We start from the raw sequence: 20,873 nt of genomic DNA, 5'->3' as shown, positions 1-20,873 counted from the left end.
TTTTCCAGGTCCCCATCAAGGAAATTTGGTTTATAAGGAAGTTCTATTGGTTTTTGGTTATAAAGTTTAAATTGTTTTATTGAATACTGGTAATAAAATGGTTTGTAAAAATTGTAGATGAATAGATGAATTCTTGGATTGGTTCAATAAATAAAGAAGTTCATAGTTGATTAGTACTTGGTTATTAGATTTAATTGGTATCATTAGATATTATATTTTTGGCTGAATTTGATTTGTTTAGTTGTGGTTTGATATAAGCAAATTAGAAGAGCTGATGATTTCAAGTTCACGAGAGTAACCAGCCATTTTTGTTGAAAACTACAGAAACTACAGTAGTTTCAAAATTTTTAAAACTCAATTTTTTCAAATTTTTAACTTTATATTATTTTATATTAGGAAAATACAAACAACTTTTCTCTATAACATTTTTTCATAATTTTTTTTTAAGTTTTTGGGCCATACCAACTTAACTGTTTTATAAAGTTTAATTTATTTTCTGAAATGTTAAAACCTTTCTAAAAATCTGTAGTTTACAGCAAAATAAAGAGAACACTTTTAACCGTTTTTTTAAATTATTTTCTTTTGCATCAACAAAATATCACAACATGTTTTGTCAATATTCAGACAATATTGGTTTCTTTATTAGAAAAATAAAATTTTTTTGGCTGGAGTTAAAGCCCTCACAGCATCGGGATATTCAGGATATTCCAGAGACGTCCTGGGGATATCGATTTGTTTTCGGAAGTTTGGATATCCCTGGAATATCCTCTGGATATCCATGGACGTCCCTAGGATATCCCAGAGATATCCAAACTTCCGAAAACAAATCGATATCCCCAGGACGTCTCTGGGATATCTTGAATATCCCGGTGCTGTGAGGGTGTAATTGACGTGTTTAGTTGTGAAGATGACAAGGTGACGAACCCGATGCTGAATACTTCCTAAAAAATATTTAAAGATTTACATGCAAACTTCGTAGTATTATTTACTATCCAATATTAAAATTAATTGTGTAAAGGTTTACATGTCCCACTTTATTGAATGTTTAGCCTGAAACTTTTCTAAAAATTAAAGTTTTTTTTTCATGTAAATCTATTATAGACGAAAATTCAGCAAACCATGTTTCTGCGAAGAAAGTAAGTAATTAAGAATAATTTCACAGTTTTAATTAGCAGGACTAAAAATTTTCTTAACAGTGTACTTAATCTTACAATCATCAGCAAACAAAAATAGGTGATGAGAATGTTATCCTTAAAGTCGTAGTAACTTTAAGAAAAAAAGTTTGATAAAACATATACTAGGAAAAAGAAAAAAAAGTTTTATAAAACATATAATAGGAAAATGGATCAAGAACGCAAGTTATGCACAATCTCCGCGGACGACTGCGAGTTGCGAGTTGCCTACAAGTTTACTTTATTCAGATCAGTCATACGTGTGTTCAGTTGATTGACCTGAAATAAATTATTGGCAAATTGAACATTACTAATTAAAGAAAATTCTTCCACAGAGAAAAGAATGTTCAACGACGACTAATGGGAAAAACTTATTGAATGGTACGAAAAACGACTAATTGATGATCATCATCTACGTATGCCAAGAAAACTTCCCGAAATTGCAGATACTGATTCCACTGAAAAGATGAGTGAAAATAACGATGAGACAAATTCAGATTTAGACGAGTCAATAGAGAGTGCGGTTGATAATTTAGATGTGGACAATTCACAAATTTTGGAAAAGGAAAAAGAAGAGAAAGAAGAGAAAATTGAAAAAGATGAGAACAAAAGAAGGTGCGAAGAAGAGCAAAGACGAAAAGAAGAGTTGAGAATGAGAGAATGGAATCAGATGACCCAGCAAAATCGTGAAGGTAACAATTTTAAACCCAAAATTATTAAGAATGAGAAAATCCATTTAAATCCCTCTACCTCTAGGTCGAAAAAATAAAAACAATAACCCTGTTAATTTTAATGTAAAAACAGTTTTAGATCAGATGCGAAAACAGGAATTTAAGATGGGAGAACTGATGAAATCAGTAACAAAGTTGTGCCAGCTGTCAATTCAATCAATAGACCAATTGGCAGAAACTACAAACTTAATGAAACAACAATTGATATCATTTCAAGAAGAAAGAAAAAATGGTAAATCAATTGAAACTATAATCAATATGGTGAGAGATGACTACCTACTCAACGATTTTAAGATGAGCAAAATTATTTATTCTATGACAGAATTACAAAAACAAGTGTATAGTGATTACAATCAGGTAAATATAGGTTTGTCATCGTCTGATGGTGCAATGACACAGGGAAATTTTAAAGATGAGATAGCAGAAATGATTAAGAAACAATTTGAAAATATAAAAATAAATGATTCAAATAATAACAATGCAAATAAAACTAAACAAGAAACAGTAAAATTTGAAATTATAAATAAAGGCGCGGGAATCAAAAGAGATTATAAATTAACGAACAATATTAAATTTGAACATTTTTTTGACTATTTAACTTCTTAATTGAGATCAAACGATTTACTACATATAATAGACGAGAAAATTACAACAAACATTACAGACGAGAAAACTTTAGACGAACAAAGATTTAAAGTACGCGATATATTAATTAATCATTTAGACTCAACTTATCATGGAATAGTCATACATTTACAAAATCCAATCGAAATTTTAGTAAAATTGAAAGAAATTAAAAGATGCGAAACAAATGTAACATCACATGCAGTAAGAAAACAATTATATAACATGAAATACATTATTGGTAAAATGTCTGCTGTTGAGTTTTGCGAAAAATTTAAAGACGTGGTTAGAAGCTATAAAAATTCACCCGGGGTCGTTCCACTATCAGACGAGGAAAAACGAGATGCGTTTTTCAATGCAGTGATGGTCTCAGTACCAACAGTGCAAACAATTGAATTTATATCTAAAAATACCAAAGGTAAAAGCACAACATATGACGAGTTAAAAATGCTTGTTATGCAGGATGAGGCAACGAGAAAACAAACGATGAGTACCGAAACCAAAGACGTGAGGGCAGTAAATTACGCGAAGAAAGAGTCCGTTAGATGCTACAAGTGTCAGAGTTCCGGCCACATAGCATCAAACTGTCCAAACAAAAGCAAGGGCATTCTATGTTACAAATGTAACAGGTTTGGAGACCATATTGCGACGTCATGTCCATATGATCCGACACCGTCAACATCTTATGGTTCAAGAGGACGAGGAAATTTAAGGAACAAACAATTTAATAATAATTATGATGTGCAAAAGAGAGCACATAAAAGACGAGCAAATGAACAACCCCCCTTAATAGCAAAAAGAAGTCGTTTTAGTCCTAGAGGTAGAAGTGGTAGAAGTAGAAGTGGTTTCTCAAATTTTGGTAATAACTACAATTATAACAAACAAAATTTACAAAACAAACAAAAAGGAAAGGATAAACCATAAAAACAACAAGAAGTGAAAAATAAAAAAGGTGAGTACAATGTACAAAAAATTAAAAATTACTTTGTAAATTCGAATGATGAGAATTTTGAATTAATAAATTCGGAATCCTTTTCAAAATTTATAGCAGATTCAGGCTCGACTGAACATTTATCAAACTCAAAATTAATATTCAAAGAATTAGATAAATTTAATAAAGGCGTGATCAAAAGTGCGAATAAAAATAGCTCTGCAGATTTACAAACTGAAGGAGTAGGAAAAGTTAATATAAAACCAGAAAACGGAAATATTTTTACAGTAGATAAAGTTATTTTCGCAGAATCTTTAAAGGAAAATTTGTTGTCGTTAAGAAAATTTGCAGATATGGGTTTAGGCATTTATCTAGATAATAAAGAAATTAATATTTTCAATCCTAAATCAAAAGAGTTATTCATTACGGGAATTTATAACAAACCATATTGGATCATTGAATTACAAATTTTTAATGACGAGTTTAATGACAGGAAACAATCAAAATTCAATAATAAACAAATTTTCGCAAATTTAACAGAAAACGAGACTTTGATTAGAAAATATATTACCAGAAGCGTAGCGAACGAAGAAAAAGAAAAATTAAAAATGCAAATGATGAGATACAAAAACAACTAAAAGAAATTGAACAAAAACAAGATGATCATGAGATAATTCAATTTAAAAATGACGAGAAAGAAGCGATCAATAATACAGAACAAAACGAAACAAATAAAAAATTGACTCAAAATAATAAGTTCTTATGTATAGATAATAATATAATAATCTTATGTAGACATACTAGACAAGGAAATTTATTTAATTGACAAAAACGGGATATCCAAAACAGGAATACTCAAAGAAAACAAAGCAATGATTTGGCATGTGAGATTTTGGCACGCATCGGTCGCGTATTTAAAAGCACTACGATTTAAATTCCCTGAAAATAAAGAATTAAACGAAATTAACTTTAACGATTAATTAGAAAATTGTGAAATTTGCTTGATTTCGAAATTTAATAAATTACCATTTAAATCAACTAGAAGACGTGCCACAAAACCATTACAAATTGTACATGCTGATTTAATGGGACCGATTACCCCAACATCCTATCCGAAAAGATATAAATATATATCCGTATTTATAGATGATTTCTCGATATTTGCAATGGCACATCCCATGAAGACAAAAAGCGAAACCGGACATTGTTTCGAAATGTTTATAAGAAGTGCTAAAAATTTATTAGGTCACGACGCAAAAGTGTGCTATTTAAGAACCGATCAAGGTACAGAATTCACAGAGGGATATACCATTGAGGTTTTAAACAAATTAGGCGTGGAATTACAATTAGCCAGTCCTGATACACCACAGCATAATGGCGTGTCAGAACGTTGCAATCAAACAATTCAGAAAAAGGTGAGATGCTACATTTATGACGCGTTGTTACCGGAAAACTTGTGGGATTTAGCGCTAACGGCAGCAGTTTATGCGTACAATCGTACCCTACATAAATCGAATGATATGACCCCATTAGAAAAATTTGCTCCTGAACACAATTTTAATATAAATAAAATAAAAAGATTTGGATGCGTAGCCTGCATTAAAGTTTCAAAGAAAAACAGGACCAAAATTCAGAGCGATTGGAAGACGAGTTATCCTAATTAGATACACACCCACAGGATATCTATTTCTAAGACCCGAAGATGAAAAATATTATGAAAGACGAGATGTAAGGTTTAATGAAAAAATAGCTTATGGCGATAAATACAAGAAAAATAGTATCCAAGACTTCCCTGAGTTTCAAGAATCAAACAAAGATGTGTGGTTTACAAAATTCGATAAATATGAGAACAATTCAGAGGAACAATTAAAACCGGAGGGAGAAATTAAAAGAAAAAGAGGGAGACTTAGGAAAAATAAAGTACAGATTGAACCTGAAAAAGAAAGTAAAAAGGTCACAAATACATCTATAGAAAATTCCTTAAAAGATGTTGTTCAAGATGAGTCAAAGTTAATAACCGAGGAAGAAACACATGCTCTATTGGCAAAAATAAATTTGGATCCAATAAATTTCAAAAATGCGATGCAAATGACAAATAAAAGGAATGGAAAAATTCCATTGAAGAAGAATTAGTTTCCATGAAGAAAAATAAAGTATGGAAAATAGTTGATAGACCAATTAAGATGAAAGATGGTCAAAAAGCAACAATAATTGATTCGAAATGGATCTTTAAACAAAAAATAGATTCAGAAGGGAAAACTAAATTTAAGGCGCGATTAGTTATCAGAGGATTTAAAGATCAAAACATTTACAAACTCAAAGAAACATATGCCCCCATTTCAAGATTACCTTTAGTAAGAGCAGTATTAGCGATTACAAACAAATACAATCTTGAAATGAGCCAATTAGATGTGAAAACGGCATTCTTAAATGGTGCTTTAGAAGAGAAAATCTATATGGAAATTCCAGAAGGTGCGTCATTTTCAGAAAAAGAAAGTAAAGAAAAGGTGTGTAAACTAGAAAAAGCAATGTATGGACTACGAATAAGTTCAAAACGTTGGAATGAAAAATTCACAAAAGCAGTATTTAAAGATGGGTTTGAAAAATACAAATTTAGAACCATGCCTATTCAACTGGCGAGAAGGTGAAAAATTACTAATTTTATTGGTGTATGTTGACGATATAATTATGGCGAGCAATGACAAAAACAAGATGCGTAAAGTTGAAAATAATGTAAGTAAAGAATTCGAAATGAATATTTTAGGTGAGCCAAAAGAATTTCTAGGAATTCAAATGAAAAGAAAAAGAGATAAGAAAATCATTGAATTAGATCAAGAAAAATTCATTGACAACATTTTAAAGAAATTTGGATTTGAAGAGTCATATCCTCAAAGAACACCAATGAATACTTCACAAGTAATAAACAAAAATAGAAAGATGAGAGAATCTGAAAATGATACTAATAATTTAAATCAAACTGAAAATAAGAATAACATTCCATATAGAGAAGCCGTGGGAAGTTTGTTACACCTAGCGACTACGACGAGACCAGACATTATATACGCAGTCAACATTTTAAGTAGACATCAAATCAATCCAACGGAAGAAGATTGGATAATGGTAAAACGAGTATTCAGATATCTTAAAGGGACAAAAACATTAGAATTACGATATTTAGGTGAGACAAACGACATTCAAGCTTTTTCAGGCGCGAGCTTTGTTGATTGTAAAAATTCTCTCACAACAAGTGGATTTTTGATCAAATTATATGGAGATCCAATAGCTTGGAAAACTCACAAACAATCATATGTAGCATTGTCCACATGTCAAGCTGAATACGTTGCGATGAGTGAGACGAGTCAAGAATTACTGTCGCTATATGATTCATTGAAAACAATTTTAAAAGAAACATTAACCCCGATGATTTTATGGTGCGATAATAAAGCAGCAGGTATAGGTGCGGAAACAAATGGTGGTAACAAACTACGGCATATTATAGAAATAAAAGAACACCACATAAAAGAATGCGTGAAAAGAAATTTAATTAAGATTAGATAGATAAAATCAAAGGACCAATTGGCAGATATATTTACAAAACCCTTGTCATTTAGCATACACAAAAACCTAGTAGATAAGATAATGAATTTAGATGTTTAATACTTTTATTTTTCAGGAACTAATTAAGCTGAGATCCAGATGAGAGATGAGTCAAGATGCAAACAGGAGGGAGTATTGGAAATTTGGTGTGTCCGCCCCTGAGCTCATTTGAAATAGTTCGTGAACTATGCGCTGCTGTGTTGCGCGCCACCTCAAGTATTACTATATTACGTTCTTTAAAATACATTACTATAATTTCATGATCTCAAGATAAATGTGTGTATAAGTTAGACTGTTCGAATAAACTAAGTTCTAATAAAGACATTGTGTGTTTTACTTGTGTTAACCTACAATAAATCTAAAAATTAATTACTAATTGTGAATTTGCAATGTCATTGATGCGGGTAAATAAACTATTCCATCTCTCTTCCTCGTTGGAACTCATCGTGATTGACTAACAATGAATTAAATTATAATAAAATTTTTGTATAGAAAATTTGTATTGAAAATTTGCAGTTTTGACATAACAAACAAAAATCACATTTGGAAGATAGTGTTTAAACTTTAAAAACGGTCCGGATATGCACTTATTTCACTGATACAGAACAAACTTTAGTTTGAATTAATCACTTTTGTATTGTTATAAAAGAATAAAAGAAGCAAAAATTGCAGTACTTTATTGTTCATGTTAAAATAAATCACTTTAACAGAGATAAACAGTCGTGTTTAAGAGCTCAAATAAACACAACCTTTCCCATCGAAAGCTCAAGCGAAACTCCGCATTCAGTAATAATTTATAAACAAAATAAGAAACTTAAGGTACTTAAGATCTACCTCTGGTGCAGTCGCCTTGTACTGAGAAAAAAATTATTTGATTTAATAATTCAAGTTATTTGAAAAACATTTATTTGATTTATATAATTTTTATTTGTATCTAATAAATATTTATTTGACTAAAATAATTTAAATTATTTAAATCACATTTATTTGAGTCAAATAAATTTTAATTGGGTCAACAAAATAATTAATTGACTCTAATAAATATATTTATTAAATACAAATATATATGAGTTATTTAGAACAATCAATTTATTTATTTTATTCAACTAATTGGATATTTTTTTATACAAATAAACATTATTTGACAACATAATTATTTCATCGCTTCACGTAAACTAAACTATTTAATTCAAATAATGCATTTTTGAATGCAAATATATTATTTAATGGAAACAAATAAAAAATATTTGGATCAAATAAATAACTTTTTGAAACCCAAATAATGAGTTATTTGAAACATAATTTATTTATTTCACTTAAGGGGTAAGGCCACTGTAAACGCCAAAAAAATTCCAGTTTTCAAGAATTTTTTTTTGTTGGAAGGAAAGCGAATACAATTATAATAATGTAGTATGTTATTAATCATACATTCAACTAAAAAAATGTAAATTTTCAACAACAAAAAATACAAAATGGCGGAATTACGGACATTTTAATAAGATGCTTTTTTTAAAGAGCTCCGCGGCACGTAGCACATAGGGTGAAAAATTTAATCTGGAACAAAATAAAAAAAATTTCTTTATCTACATGTCAATAGCTACAGAATGACGTAGGTGATTTAAAAATTATTGATTTTTGTGAAATTGGCCAGCATATGAAAAAAAAATTCATTTTTCGACCAAAAAAACGGCACTAAATTGTTCATAACAAATGTATAAATTAAGTAGTTATTAAAAATCCCGTACGTCATTCTCTTTGAAATGTTATTATAAAGATGTAAGAAAAAATCCGATTAAAAATATTGGAAATTGTTTGAGTTATGCTGCGTGCCAATTTCAAAAAACGTGTTTTGAGAAATACGCGTTTAAAGTTTTGAGATTATATGCAACATACCTATGAAGAATTGAAAAATTTTACTTTAAAAAATTTTTTACCGTTAATCTGTAATTGAAGCATCATATAGACATCCTTCTGTATAAGTATCATCATCATCTAAGCAGTTTCTGCCCAAACAGGTAGCCATCAGACGCAGGTAGTCGTTGCGGAACGGACCGGCGCGCTCGGTAAAAGGGCTTAAAATTTCAATTAAATCGATTTCAGACACGTATAAAACCTTTTGCTCTATATTCTACAAGGTTCAAAGAATTTTTTCAGATAATAAAAAAAATGTATGTTTTGAAAATTCTCCAGTGGCCTTACCCCTTAATTAATTGAATATTTGATATACTATATTGGTCAAAATTCAGAGACCGACCATTTTCAGGTAAATGAAAAAAATGTAAAATAAAATGATTGGGGTACAAAAGTTCCAAACGGAATTCAAAAACAGAAAACAGTTCCAAAATCAAACGATCCAAAAATTATTTTTCTACAATACAAAATTTTCAAGGCCCGAAATGTCCAGAATATAAATTAACCAAAATATGAAATTTCCAAAATAAAAAGTGTTGAATTGTAATGTAAGTGAAAAGAATTAGATTATTGAGTATTGAGATTTAACAATTCTATTTCTGTGTAAGATATTTTTAAAAAATCATTATTTTATCGTCTTGGTTCGTTCGAAAAAAATCGGCTGTAAATGTCTTGAGTGACAATGTGTTTACAAATTATTAAATTTATTATCATTAATTAGAAAAATATAATATTTAAGTATTTCTGAATTTTGACATGTCTGAAGACGAACATTGAAGAAGAAATTCGTCTGGCAATAAAAAAGCGAAAAATAACAATCAGTTGAGGTTAATTTAAAAAAAAAATTTTTTTTATTATATAAGGTTAAAAAATTAATAATATTTTTTATAAATAATTTATTTATTTAAAAATAAAATTTTTTTAAAAAAAATAAATCGTTAAAAAGAAAAAAAATTAATTTAAGAAGTAACTGTACAATAAAAAAATGTTTACTAATTTTTTATTTTGTACAGTACTGAAAACGAAAATCAAAATCTATCATTTAAATAAAAAAAAATTTATTTGTTGACAGATTCGTTCATATTTAAAACTACTTTACAAACACAGAAACAATTTTTTTTAATTAAAAAAAGTAAAAATAAAATGCATTTTAATATTATTTAATGAATCGTGGAATGAAATAGCCAAAAGTCAATCAATGAAGAAAGTTTTTTTTATATATTTATTTTTGATTATTTAATTTGAAAAAATGTAATAATTAATAGAATTCTAATAATTAAAAATTTCTAATTTATTTAAAAAGTAATTATAAAGTAAATAAAAATTTAAAAAGTAAATTATATATTATATATTGTAACCAGACCTTTTTCAACAATAGTAAATATCAAAAACAAATAGGTATAATTTGCCAAACACGGGAGTATTTATAAACAAATGAAATTTTATAAACAGAATCATAAACTCTGAAATAAATAAACAAACAACAAAAATAAATACTTACGATAAGCCAAAGATTTCTGGTCCGAACAATAATTTTGAAATTAATAATAATATATTGACAAAATAATAAATAAAGGAATTTTTAAATAAACGAAATTGTTGAGCGCCAGTCCTTTCTTGGGACAGTTTCAAAAGAAGCGGATACTAAATATCCAAAATAAACGCAATAATAGGTACTAAATACCAAAAATTATATAAATAAAAGCAAAGGCAAAATAATAGAACTAAATTCTATAAAAGACAAAAAGAAAATTTATTATTAAATTCCTTGAATTTATAAATCTCAATTCAATATTAATTTCGATGCCGGTCGACTAGCAAAAGACGGAGGAGGGGGGATTCGAGAAAATCATATTCAGTAATTTTACAATTAAATAACAATTTATTTTAACAATAAAATTAATGGAAAATCGTACAACAAATTTACAATTATAAAACAACATTCTTAATATCGCTAGGTCAATGAATTAATATGTGGTCAGCCAAAAATTATTATAACAAAATTACAACTTATATCTAAAAATATTACACATAAAATTGGGGAAAACGGGATAAACAGTTTGTCAAAATCATTAAATTTCACAAAATAAGGGACAAATTTGGTTGTAAATGGGACAAATTCCATTTATTAAAAATAGGAATCTCTCAATAGAGTCAAACATAAGGGACAAAATAATTAATTAGCAATTATAAATGGAACAACTCTACTTATTAATTAGGGAATTTCTCAATAAAATCGGATATAAGGGACACGATAATTAATTAACAATTATAAATAAAACAACTCTATTTATTAATTAAGGAATTTATCAATAAAATCGGATGTAAGGGACACGATAATTAATTAACAATTATAAATAGAACAACTCTATTTATTAATTAAGGAATTTATCAATAAAATCGGATGTAAGGGACACGATAATTAATTAACAATTATAAATAGAACAACTCTATTTATTAATTACGGAATTTCTCAATAAAATCGGATATAAGGGACACGATAATTAATTAACAATTATAAATAAAACAACTCTAATTATTTATTAGGGATTTTCTCAATAAATTCGGGTATAAGGGACACGAAAATTAATTAGTAATTATAATTAGAACAACTCTAATTATTTATTAGGGATTTTCTCAATAAATTCGGGTATAAGGGACACGAAAATTAATTAACAATTATAAATAGAACAACTCTATTTATTAATTAAGGATTTTCTCAATAAAATCGGATATAAGGGACAAACTAATAAAAAGGGACAATTCCATTTAATCAGAAAGGTAAAATTTGTAAATGGGACGAAATAATTGAAAATGAGACAACTTCATTTACAATTTTCACAAACTTAACACCAATTACACAATTAATTGAAATTTTATAACATAACTGAAATTAAGAATAGACAAAAAGGCTGAGAAATACTGGCAGCATGGTCAAGCGAGAATAAGAAAAATTTTATAAAACGAATAACTGCAAATTTACACATTATCTATTTGAAAACCATCAAACTAGTAACATTTTCTCGCTTGGCCATGAGGCCGGCTGAACCACTTGTTACATTTTAAAAGAAAAAGGAAAATTTACATTTTTATACAAAATAAAAGAAGTTAAGAAAATACTGTGACCTGACTTACATTTTGCTATGCGACGCTCCACTCGAGAGATTTCCAGCGTCAGCACACACACAAATTATAACAAAAAGGAAAACTGGAAAATTTGGATGAGAACTTCTTTGAAAATAGCTTCCTTCGAAGGCGGTCAGATCCAGAGAGAGCGATTAGGATTTTCCTTGCGAGCATGCTGCCGTGATTCCTCCCCTCCGTTCACCCCGCCGGTTACCATGGTCCCAAAACTTGTATTACTCCGCCGAAAACAGGAGCGTAATTACTTTCGAAAATAGTGACACCGGGGTATAATTTAAGTTAGTAATTTCTCGCTTCCTGAGATTTTTACTTTTTAATTCTTATCTTCCTTATCGTCAACCTCCAAAATTCTCTTATTGTCACTCGTAAAGGGAAAGGTAATTAGTCAAAATTAATCAAAATCAAAAAGGGGAAAAGTTGAGGTTAGTGACATGAGAATTCGGGCCTGGGCAAAAGGTGTCTCTTTACGAAATAGAGAAATGACAGGGACCATCCTGTTCAATAGTCAATCTCTTAACATTTTTGAGATTCCAGTAAAATCTGGTAAATGTAGAAAATAATTCTAATTTACTCAAAGGGTTATTTGTGAGATGACTTTTGTGTAGGTTGAATTTAAAAGTGACAGGTATATCGAGTCAATTCGATTTTTATTTTGGTTGACGTTGTAGTTTTCTGCTGTGAGTGAACGGAAAGTCGAATCTGCGCAGACGTGATGATCATCCTTTCTGCTTGCAAGACGATAGCCGGGAAATATCTCAAATTCGAATTCAAAGGGAAGTGTTTTCGTGAAAGGGAATACAATAATATAAACAAATAAATTCTATAAATAAACAAATTGACTAGAATTGAGTAATTGCTGCAGCCATCAACATTGGCGCAAGGATGTTTATTTTGTTTATAACAAAACTCAATTATAAATAACGTGCAAAATTGTGCCACGTCACAATATTTACTATAGGTTTTTGTGCACGGAACGTGCAATGAAAAAATCGTAGATTTAATTGCGAAGAAATATTTGCAATTTTCTTTTCTCTCTGACTCTGATACACAAAAACTATTTCATTACTTAAATCCGAATGCTAATGTACCCTTGAGAAACGAACTTGGAAATTTGACTGCGAAGAGATATGCGGAAATGAAAAAAGTTTTTGAAATTCTACGTAAAAATGGTGTCAGAAAAATCAATCATTATATCCGACTCTAGCTAAAATAACTCGCGATTTGTTCAGTGTACAGGCAACATCGGTTCATGCTGAAAGACTTCAAAAAAATGGGATCACGTTGCTTATGGAAGACCCCTCACTTATTTTAAAGTTTACTAATAATTGTCTGGATTAAATATTAAAAACTGCTTTATTATATAAATAAAATGTATTAAAAATTTTTTCTGTTGTATGTTATTTATTAAAAACGTAATTTATAAAATTATTGGTCCTTAATGGCTTAGTATCTCGTTATCTATTAAAAGAAATATATCAAATTAAACGTAATAAAAATTCATTAATTATTTTAAATATTTTTTAAGCAATAGTAATTTAAAATTAATACAAAATTTACATGCAAACTATTGTAATGTCCAGATTTGAAAATTTTCATTACTAAAATTTACTTTTAACTTGATTATGTGAAAATCAAAAAATTAGTTATCTATTTACAATAATAGTATAATATAAAATAATTTATTTTGTAAAATGTATTTTTTTGTTTAAGTTTTAACCTATTTAAATTACAAGTATTAACCTTTACATAAATTTAAAAACTTTTAATCCATGAATTCATTTACTTCAAGAGTAACATTTACTTACTGTTTAATAAATCTATAATGTTAACAACAAATTTATTGATTTTTTTATCATTAGTTATTTATAAAAATTAAAATTTTCTAACAATTTTATGCAGTCGAATGACAGTTTCGACACATACTTCATTTGATCGACAGTTTGTCGAGATTGTCGATCCGATGACGAACCGAACGATAATAATGTTTAAAAAGACGATCGTTTTTATCGTAATCGTTGTTTCCCGATCGTCTCGTCCGACGTGCATCACTCAAAGTTATACACAAAAAATTAAATTTGAAATAATTTTTTTGGACAAAAAACTATTCTACAAAATATATAAAACATTATATGATGTATATTTTTCAAGAGAATTTAGTAAAAAAATAGGTTTGAATTTTAAAAATTATTTTTCTGTTAACCCGTTGCCTGTTATTGGGTCGTGAAAAAAGATGTCCTTTTTGCCCTCAGCGCAGAATAAATGCAATTTCTTATGTAAATTATAAAATAAATTCTTTTATATCATTATTAACACACTATAGATTGCAATGATCTTAGAATGAGTAATAAATAAATGATTATTTATTATTTTGAAATAATATAACAATTTAAAAACAAGTAAAATTCATGAATATTTTTTTAATTTAAGTCACATTTAGTGTATAAGGGTTTTTGGGGTCGGTGAATTCGAATTTGACCTTAATTTTAAAAAATTCAAAATGGCGGATTCAAAATGGCGGACATAATTTTTGAAATTCATTTGGATTTCTATCAATTTCAGTATCTAAGGGTTTTCGGGTCGCTGAATTCGAATTTGACCATCATTTTTAAAAATTCAAAATGGTGGATCCAAATTGGCGGACATACACTACCGTCGGGAATTGTCGGTACGGCTGCACGCGCAGTAGGGTGACCCAAAAAAATAAAAAGTTTTTTTATATGGTTTTCATCCCCTAAAAATCTTTCAATTTGTGTAAAAATAAGAACACAATATTTGGAAATAAAAATTTTTAATATTAACCCCTGGTTCAGAGCCTTTGGACCATAAAAACGTTAAAAATTAAGTGTTTTTTCATTTTTAACATAAATATAAATGTAAAAATATAATGACTAGGGTGTCATTGTAAAGATAATTAAATTACCTATCGATCCATATGTCATAGTATAAGATTCAATAAAAATTAAGAGTGTTACAGTTGATTAAAGATCAAATTTCATGAAAATTTTGATGATTTTTAGACACTTAAGTAACTAGTACTTTCTTCACATTAAACAGTAAAAAATATTTAGATTTTAATTTTTTTATTGAGAGTCTGTAACATTACAAAAATCCTTTTTTGTAGGATAATGAAAAGGCCTAGATACGGTTATTTTATATGATGTTTATTTTATAATCCCGACTAGTTTCGAACCATATGGTTCCTCATCAGGGGATGAACAATTTTACAGAAAATTATCCAAATATTGGACACATCATAAAAAGATTTCAAAAAGGATTAAAATATCTGAAAAAAATAATTAAAATTGTTTTAATTTTAATTTAAAAAGATTTTATGAGGTTATGTTTTAATTTGTGAAAAAAAATGAAAAAGTTTCTTACCCTTTAGAAGAACATTACAAGTATAGAAAAGGAAAAAAATTTTTTTATTGTAAAAAAAAAATTTTTTAAAAAAAAAACATTTTATATTAAACAATTTAATTAATTTTATAAATTTTGTAGAAACACATTTTTTGCAAAAAATGTGCTTCTATGAACAGAGAGTTATGACAGAGAGGTTGGGTTGTGTATTAGGGTCCAGGTATGATAGGTAAAGTAGATTTCTATGTTATTAAACTTTTTAAATTATGTTTTAAAATAAGTAATTAAATTATAGTATATTTTATCTAGATTGTCAATATCTGTTCTATAATTAATACTATTAGTATTATTTTTTATATAGAACATTTCCAAATTTTTTCTTTTCCAGTTATTTATTTCAATTTGTAAAATATTTGTATTGTCAAAATCAAAAGAATGTTTATTATCAAAAGTATGATTAGTTAAAGCATTAATATTTTGGTTGTGAGTGACATATCGTTTATGTTCTTTTATTCTAGTTTTAAGATGTCTTAAGGTTTCTCCGATATAACAACTATCACAATCTTTGCATTGAATTTTATATACACATCCAACTCTCTGAAATTTCTCTGTTGGATCTTTAAATTTTGGAAAAATACAGTTTTTTAAATTATTAGAGTTAGTGAAAACTAATTTAAATTTATGTTGTTTAAATATATTAAAAAATATTTCATCAAAATTTTGAATATAAGGTATACTTATAATTTTTTCAATTGGAAAATTGTTGTTATTTATTTTTCTATGTAAGTTATTGGTAAGAGCATTATACCTCTGTGAAATCTTTCTATTTAACAGATCTATTGGGTATCCATTAAGTAGCAATGTTTTTTTAACAATGTTAAGATTTTCAAGATGAAATTGTTGATCTGACAATTTAATAGCCCTATCAACTAGAGTGTATATAATACCTATTTTATAACTTAGAGGGTGGTGTGAATAGAAATTCATATATCTGCCCGTCCATATAGATTTACGAAACCAATTTGTTTCAATAAAATTATTACTGTCAATTGAAAGGAAAAGATCTAGAAAGTTAATTTTATTATTGTTAGATAACTCTAAAGTAAATTTTAAATGTTTATCGATAGAATTGAATCTACATAATATATCGTCCACCTTATTTGAAGGTGCACAAATTAATATATCATCAATATATCGAAAATAAAAAATAATTTTATATTTGATTTTGTTTAAAATTTTATCCTCAATACCCTCCATGACAATATTAGCCGCACTTGAGGATATTGGAGAACCCATTGGTAAACCAAATATTTGTTTATAAAATTCTCCTTGGAATTGACAGTATGCCGAATTTAAACATAAATTTAAAGCTTCAAGAAAATCATCCTGCGAGAAGTTTGTGTGTTTTTCAATTTCTGACCATTTGCTTTTAATAGTGTTGTTGATTAGTGTCCAAGATATGTTTGTATACATGGAAACAACATCAAGTGAAAAGATTGTAAAATTTGGAGGAATAAAAATATTATTAAGTTTATTTTTAAAATCCCAGCTGTCTTTAATATAGTGATTATTTTCGGTATTTAGGGATTTTTTTAAAATGTTAGCTATAAGTTTTGATAGATTATATATTGGATTACCTATGAAAGATGTAATTGGTCTCATAGGGATGTTATTTTTATGTAATTTTGGTAATCCATAAAATTTTGGAGCAACACCATTTGTGCAATTGAGAAATTTATATGTGTTTTTTTCAAAGTATTTTTTATTTAAAAAAGATTTGAAAGATTTCGTAAACAATTTTGAATGGAGATTGTAGGATCAGAATTCAATTTTTTATAAGTAGTCGTATCAGTTAAAAGATTAAGTGTTTTCGAAATATAATCATTTTTTGTTATAATAACAGTTTTGTTACATTTATCGGCAGTGGTTACAACAATATTTTTATTAGAGTTTAAAAATTTTTTTGTTTCGTTAATTTTATTAATTAGATTTACTTGAGTACAATTAAAAGTAGTTTTATTAAGTATTAAATTTTGCAACCAGTAAGATATATTCCCTCTGATAGTATTTTTAGTATCAGAGGGAATATTCCTTATGCCATATTCTACATTTGAAATTATAGTGGGGATTGGTATTTGCTTTGAAGAATATGGAAAACCAAAATTACCTCCTAGAGCTAAAATGTCAGAGACATTTTTAGGAATGTTTAATGGAGTTAAATTTTCAATCCAATTTTGATTAGTTTTTATTTTAATAATTTGTTGACTTTTTAATTTTTCGATTTTAAGTTTTGAAGAATTCTTTAGTTTAATTTGATATTTATTAAGATTTAAGTAAACTTGTTTTTTTAAAAATGTAAAAAAATCATTATTAGTTAATTGTAAAATTTTAATGTTAAAAAAATGTAAATTTTTATATAAATATTTAATCTCACTTGATATGTCAGAAAGTTCTAATTTTAAAATTTTCCTTCCGAAAAATTGAGTATTAGTTTCTAAACCATCGCAGCATGATTTTGAGAAAAAACGAAAATTCAAAAACGTGTTATTAACAATATGATCTGGCAAGATACATAAATTTTTACATACATAGAGAAATTTCCTTTGGTTCTTCCTTCGAGCGATCCTATAATTAAGTTTAATCCAATTTTTAATTTCATTCAGAGTGTGTTGTCCAAATTGATGGAGAATTCGTTCGTAAAATTCTTTATTCATGTTGATTGATGTAGAGTCTTATTGGTTTTAAGGCCAGTGTATAATAGTAGTTTTTGTTTGTTTGACCGTATTATATATTTTGTAGGATAATGAAAAGGCCTAGATACGGTTATTTTATATGATGTTTATTTTATAATCCCGACTAGTTTCGAACCATATGGTTCCTCATCAGGGGATGAACAATTTTACAGAAAATTATCCAAATATTGGACACATCATAAAAAGATTTCAAAAAGGATTAAAATATCTGAAAAAAATAATTAAAATTGTTTTAATTTTAATTTAAAAAGATTTTATGAGGTTATGTTTTAATTTGTGAAAAAAAATGAAAAAGTTTCTTACCCTTTAGAAGAACATTACAAGTATAGAAAAGGAAAAAAATTTTTTTATTGTAAAAAAAAAATTTTTTAAAAAAAAAACATTTTATATTAAACAATTTAATTAATTTTATAAATTTTGTAGAAACACATTTTTTGCAAAAAATGTGCTTCTATGAACAGAGAGTTATGACAGAGAGGTTGGGTTGTGTATTAGGGTCCAGGTATGATAGGTAAAGTAGATTTCTATGTTATTAAACTTTTTAAATTATGTTTTAAAATAAGTAATTAAATTATAGTATATTTTATCTAGATTGTCAATATCTGTTCTATAATTAATACTATTAGTATTATTTTTTATATAGAACATTTCCAAATTTTTTCTTTTCCAGTTATTTATTTCAATTTGTAAAATATTTGTATTGTCAAAATCAAAAGAATGTTTATTATCAAAAGTATGATTAGTTAAAGCATTAATATTTTGGTTGTGAGTGACATATCGTTTATGTTCTTTTATTCTAGTTTTAAGATGTCTTAAGGTTTCTCCGATATAACAACTATCACAATCTTTGCATTGAATTTTATATACACATCCAACTCTCTGAAATTTCTCTGTTGGATCTTTAAATTTTGGAAAAATACAGTTTTTTAAATTATTAGAGTTAGTGAAAACTAATTTAAATTTATGTTGTTTAAATATATTAAAAAATATTTCATCAAAATTTTGAATATAAGGTATACTTATAATTTTTTCAATTGGAAAATTGTTGTTATTTATTTTTCTATGTAAGTTATTGGTAAGAGCATTATACCTCTGTGAAATCTTTCTATTTAACAGATCTATTGGGTATCCATTAAGTAGCAATGTTTTTTTAACAATGTTAAGATTTTCAAGATGAAATTGTTGATCTGACAATTTAATAGCCCTATCAACTAGAGTGTATATAATACCTATTTTATAACTTAGAGGGTGGTGTGAATAGAAATTCATATATCTGCCCGTCCATATAGATTTACGAAACCAATTTGTTTCAATAAAATTATTACTGTCAATTGAAAGGGAAAGATCTAGAAAGTTAATTTTATTATTGTTAGATAACTCTAAAGTAAATTTTAAATGTTTATCGATAGAATTGAATCTACATAATATATCGTCCACCTTATTTGAAGGTGCACAAATTAATATATCATCAATATATCGAAAATAAAAAATAATTTTATATTTGATTTTGTTTAAAATTTTATCCTCAATACCCTCCATGACAATATTAGCCGCACTTGAGGATATTGGAGAACCCATTGGTAAACCAAATATTTGTTTATAAAATTCTCCTTGGAATTGACAGTATGCCGAATTTAAACATAAATTTAAAGCTTCAAGAAAATCATCCTGCGAGAAGTTTGTGTGTTTTTCAATTTCTGACCATTTGCTTTTAATAGTGTTGTTGATTAGTGTCCAAGATATGTTTGTATACATGGAAACAACATCAAGTGAAAAGATTGTAAAATTTGGAGGAATAAAAATATTATTAAGTTTATTTTTAAAATCCCAGCTGTCTTTAATATAGTGATTATTTTCGGTATTTAGGGATTTTTTTAAAATGTTAGCTATAAGTTTTGATAGATTATATATTGGATTACCTATGAAAGATGTAATTGGTCTCATAGGGATGTTATTTTTATGTAATTTTGGTAATCCATAAAATTTTGGAGCAACACCATTTGTGCAATTGAGAAATTTATATGTGTTTTTTTCAAAGTATTTTTTATTTAAAAAAGATTTTAAAAGATTTCGTAAACAATTTTGAATGGAGATTGTAGGATCAGAATTCAATTTTTTATAAGTAGTCGTATCAGTTAAAAGATTAAGTGTTTTCGAAATATAATCATTTTTTGTTATAATAACAGTTTTGTTACATTTATCGGCAGTGGTTACAACAATATTTTTATTAGAGTTTAAAAATTTTTTTGTTTCGTTAATTTTATTAATTAGATTTACTTGAGTACAATTAAAAGTAGTTTTATTAAGTATTAAATTTTGCAACCAGTAAGATATATTCCCTCTGATAGTATTTTTAGTATCAGAGGGAATATTCCTTATGCCATATTCTACATTTGAAATTATAGTGGGGATTGGTATTTGCTTTGAAGAATATGGAAAACCAAAATTACCTCCTAGAGCTAAAATGTCAGAGACATTTTTAGGAATGTTTAATGGAGTTAAATTTTCAATCCAATTTTGATTAGTTTTTATTTTAATAATTTGTTGACTTTTTAATTTTTCGATTTTAAGTTTTGAAGAATTCTTTAGTTTAATTTGATATTTATTAAGATTTAAGTAAACTTGTTTTTTTTAAAATGTAAAAAAATCATTA

General features: G+C 27.2%; 3 protein-coding genes and 1 long non-coding RNA gene across 7 annotated transcripts; 2 read left to right on the top strand and 2 right to left on the bottom strand.

Annotated features, from left to right (window-relative positions):
- The first annotated feature begins 1,350 nt into the window (after positions 1 to 1,350).
- Positions 1,351 to 7,351, top strand: LOC122505406 (zinc finger CCHC domain-containing protein 7-like). Its single transcript, XM_043617001.1, has 4 exons — positions 1,351 to 1,864; positions 1,977 to 2,260; positions 2,990 to 3,479; positions 7,132 to 7,351. Exons 1-3 carry the CDS (start codon positions 1,591 to 1,593, stop codon positions 3,449 to 3,451), a joined length of 1,020 nt encoding a protein of 339 aa, XP_043472936.1. The 5' UTR covers positions 1,351 to 1,590; the 3' UTR covers positions 3,452 to 3,479; positions 7,132 to 7,351.
- Positions 6,396 to 7,016, top strand: LOC122505402 (secreted RxLR effector protein 161-like). Its single transcript, XM_043616993.1, has one exon. The coding sequence runs from the start codon at positions 6,396 to 6,398 to the stop codon at positions 7,014 to 7,016; it is 621 nt and encodes a 206-aa protein (XP_043472928.1).
- A 1,152-nt stretch (positions 7,352 to 8,503) lies between the features above and the next one.
- LOC122505409 lies at positions 8,504 to 13,106 on the bottom strand. The gene is made up of 3 exons (XR_006301918.1): positions 12,102 to 13,106; positions 8,990 to 9,127; positions 8,504 to 8,609 (listed from the first exon to the last, which is right to left on the bottom strand). It is a non-coding gene; the product is annotated as an uncharacterized LOC122505409 (long non-coding RNA).
- A 2,124-nt stretch (positions 13,107 to 15,230) lies between these two features.
- LOC122505404 lies at positions 15,231 to 20,823 on the bottom strand. 4 transcript variants are annotated; one of them, XM_043616996.1, is made up of 4 exons: positions 20,596 to 20,805; positions 18,524 to 20,559; positions 15,489 to 18,428; positions 15,231 to 15,393 (listed from the first exon to the last, which is right to left on the bottom strand). In XM_043616996.1, exon 2 carries the CDS (start codon positions 20,162 to 20,164, stop codon positions 18,767 to 18,769), a length of 1,398 nt encoding a protein of 465 aa, XP_043472931.1. In that variant the 5' UTR covers positions 20,165 to 20,559; positions 20,596 to 20,805; the 3' UTR covers positions 15,231 to 15,393; positions 15,489 to 18,428; positions 18,524 to 18,766. The 4 variants fall into 4 exon arrangements, with proteins under 4 accessions (XP_043472931.1, XP_043472933.1, XP_043472932.1 ...); XM_043616998.1 differs by having other exon boundaries at positions 18,524 to 20,823; XM_043616997.1 differs by having other exon boundaries at positions 18,524 to 20,806.
- Between the last annotated feature and the right edge of the window lie 50 nt (positions 20,824 to 20,873).

This window comes from Leptopilina heterotoma, unplaced genomic scaffold, assembly GCF_015476425.1.
Source record: "Leptopilina heterotoma isolate Lh14 unplaced genomic scaffold, ASM1547642v1 Lhet_354, whole genome shotgun sequence".
In the NCBI taxonomy this organism is placed as follows: Eukaryota; Metazoa; Arthropoda; class Insecta; order Hymenoptera; family Figitidae; genus Leptopilina; species Leptopilina heterotoma.
The sequence above is the reverse complement of the archived record's forward strand: the minus strand, read 5'-3'. Positions and strand labels throughout refer to the sequence as shown.

Coding starts and splice junctions, on each gene's coding strand:
- LOC122505406 (XM_043617001.1), top strand. CDS start 1,591: ATGCCAAGAAAACTTCCCGAAATTGCAGATACTGATTCCACTGAAAAG. Junction 1,865..1,976: donor GACCCAGCAAAATCGTGAAG/GTAACAATTTTA, acceptor ATGTAAAAACAG/TTTTAGATCAGATGCGAAAA. Junction 2,261..2,989: donor TGTATAGTGATTACAATCAG/GTAAATATAGGT, acceptor CTTGTTATGCAG/GATGAGGCAACGAGAAAACA.
- LOC122505402 (XM_043616993.1), top strand. CDS start 6,396: ATGAGAGAATCTGAAAATGATACTAATAATTTAAATCAAACTGAAAAT.
- LOC122505404 (XM_043616997.1), bottom strand. CDS start 17,129: ATGAGACCAATTACATCTTTCATAGGTAATCCAATATATAATCTATCA.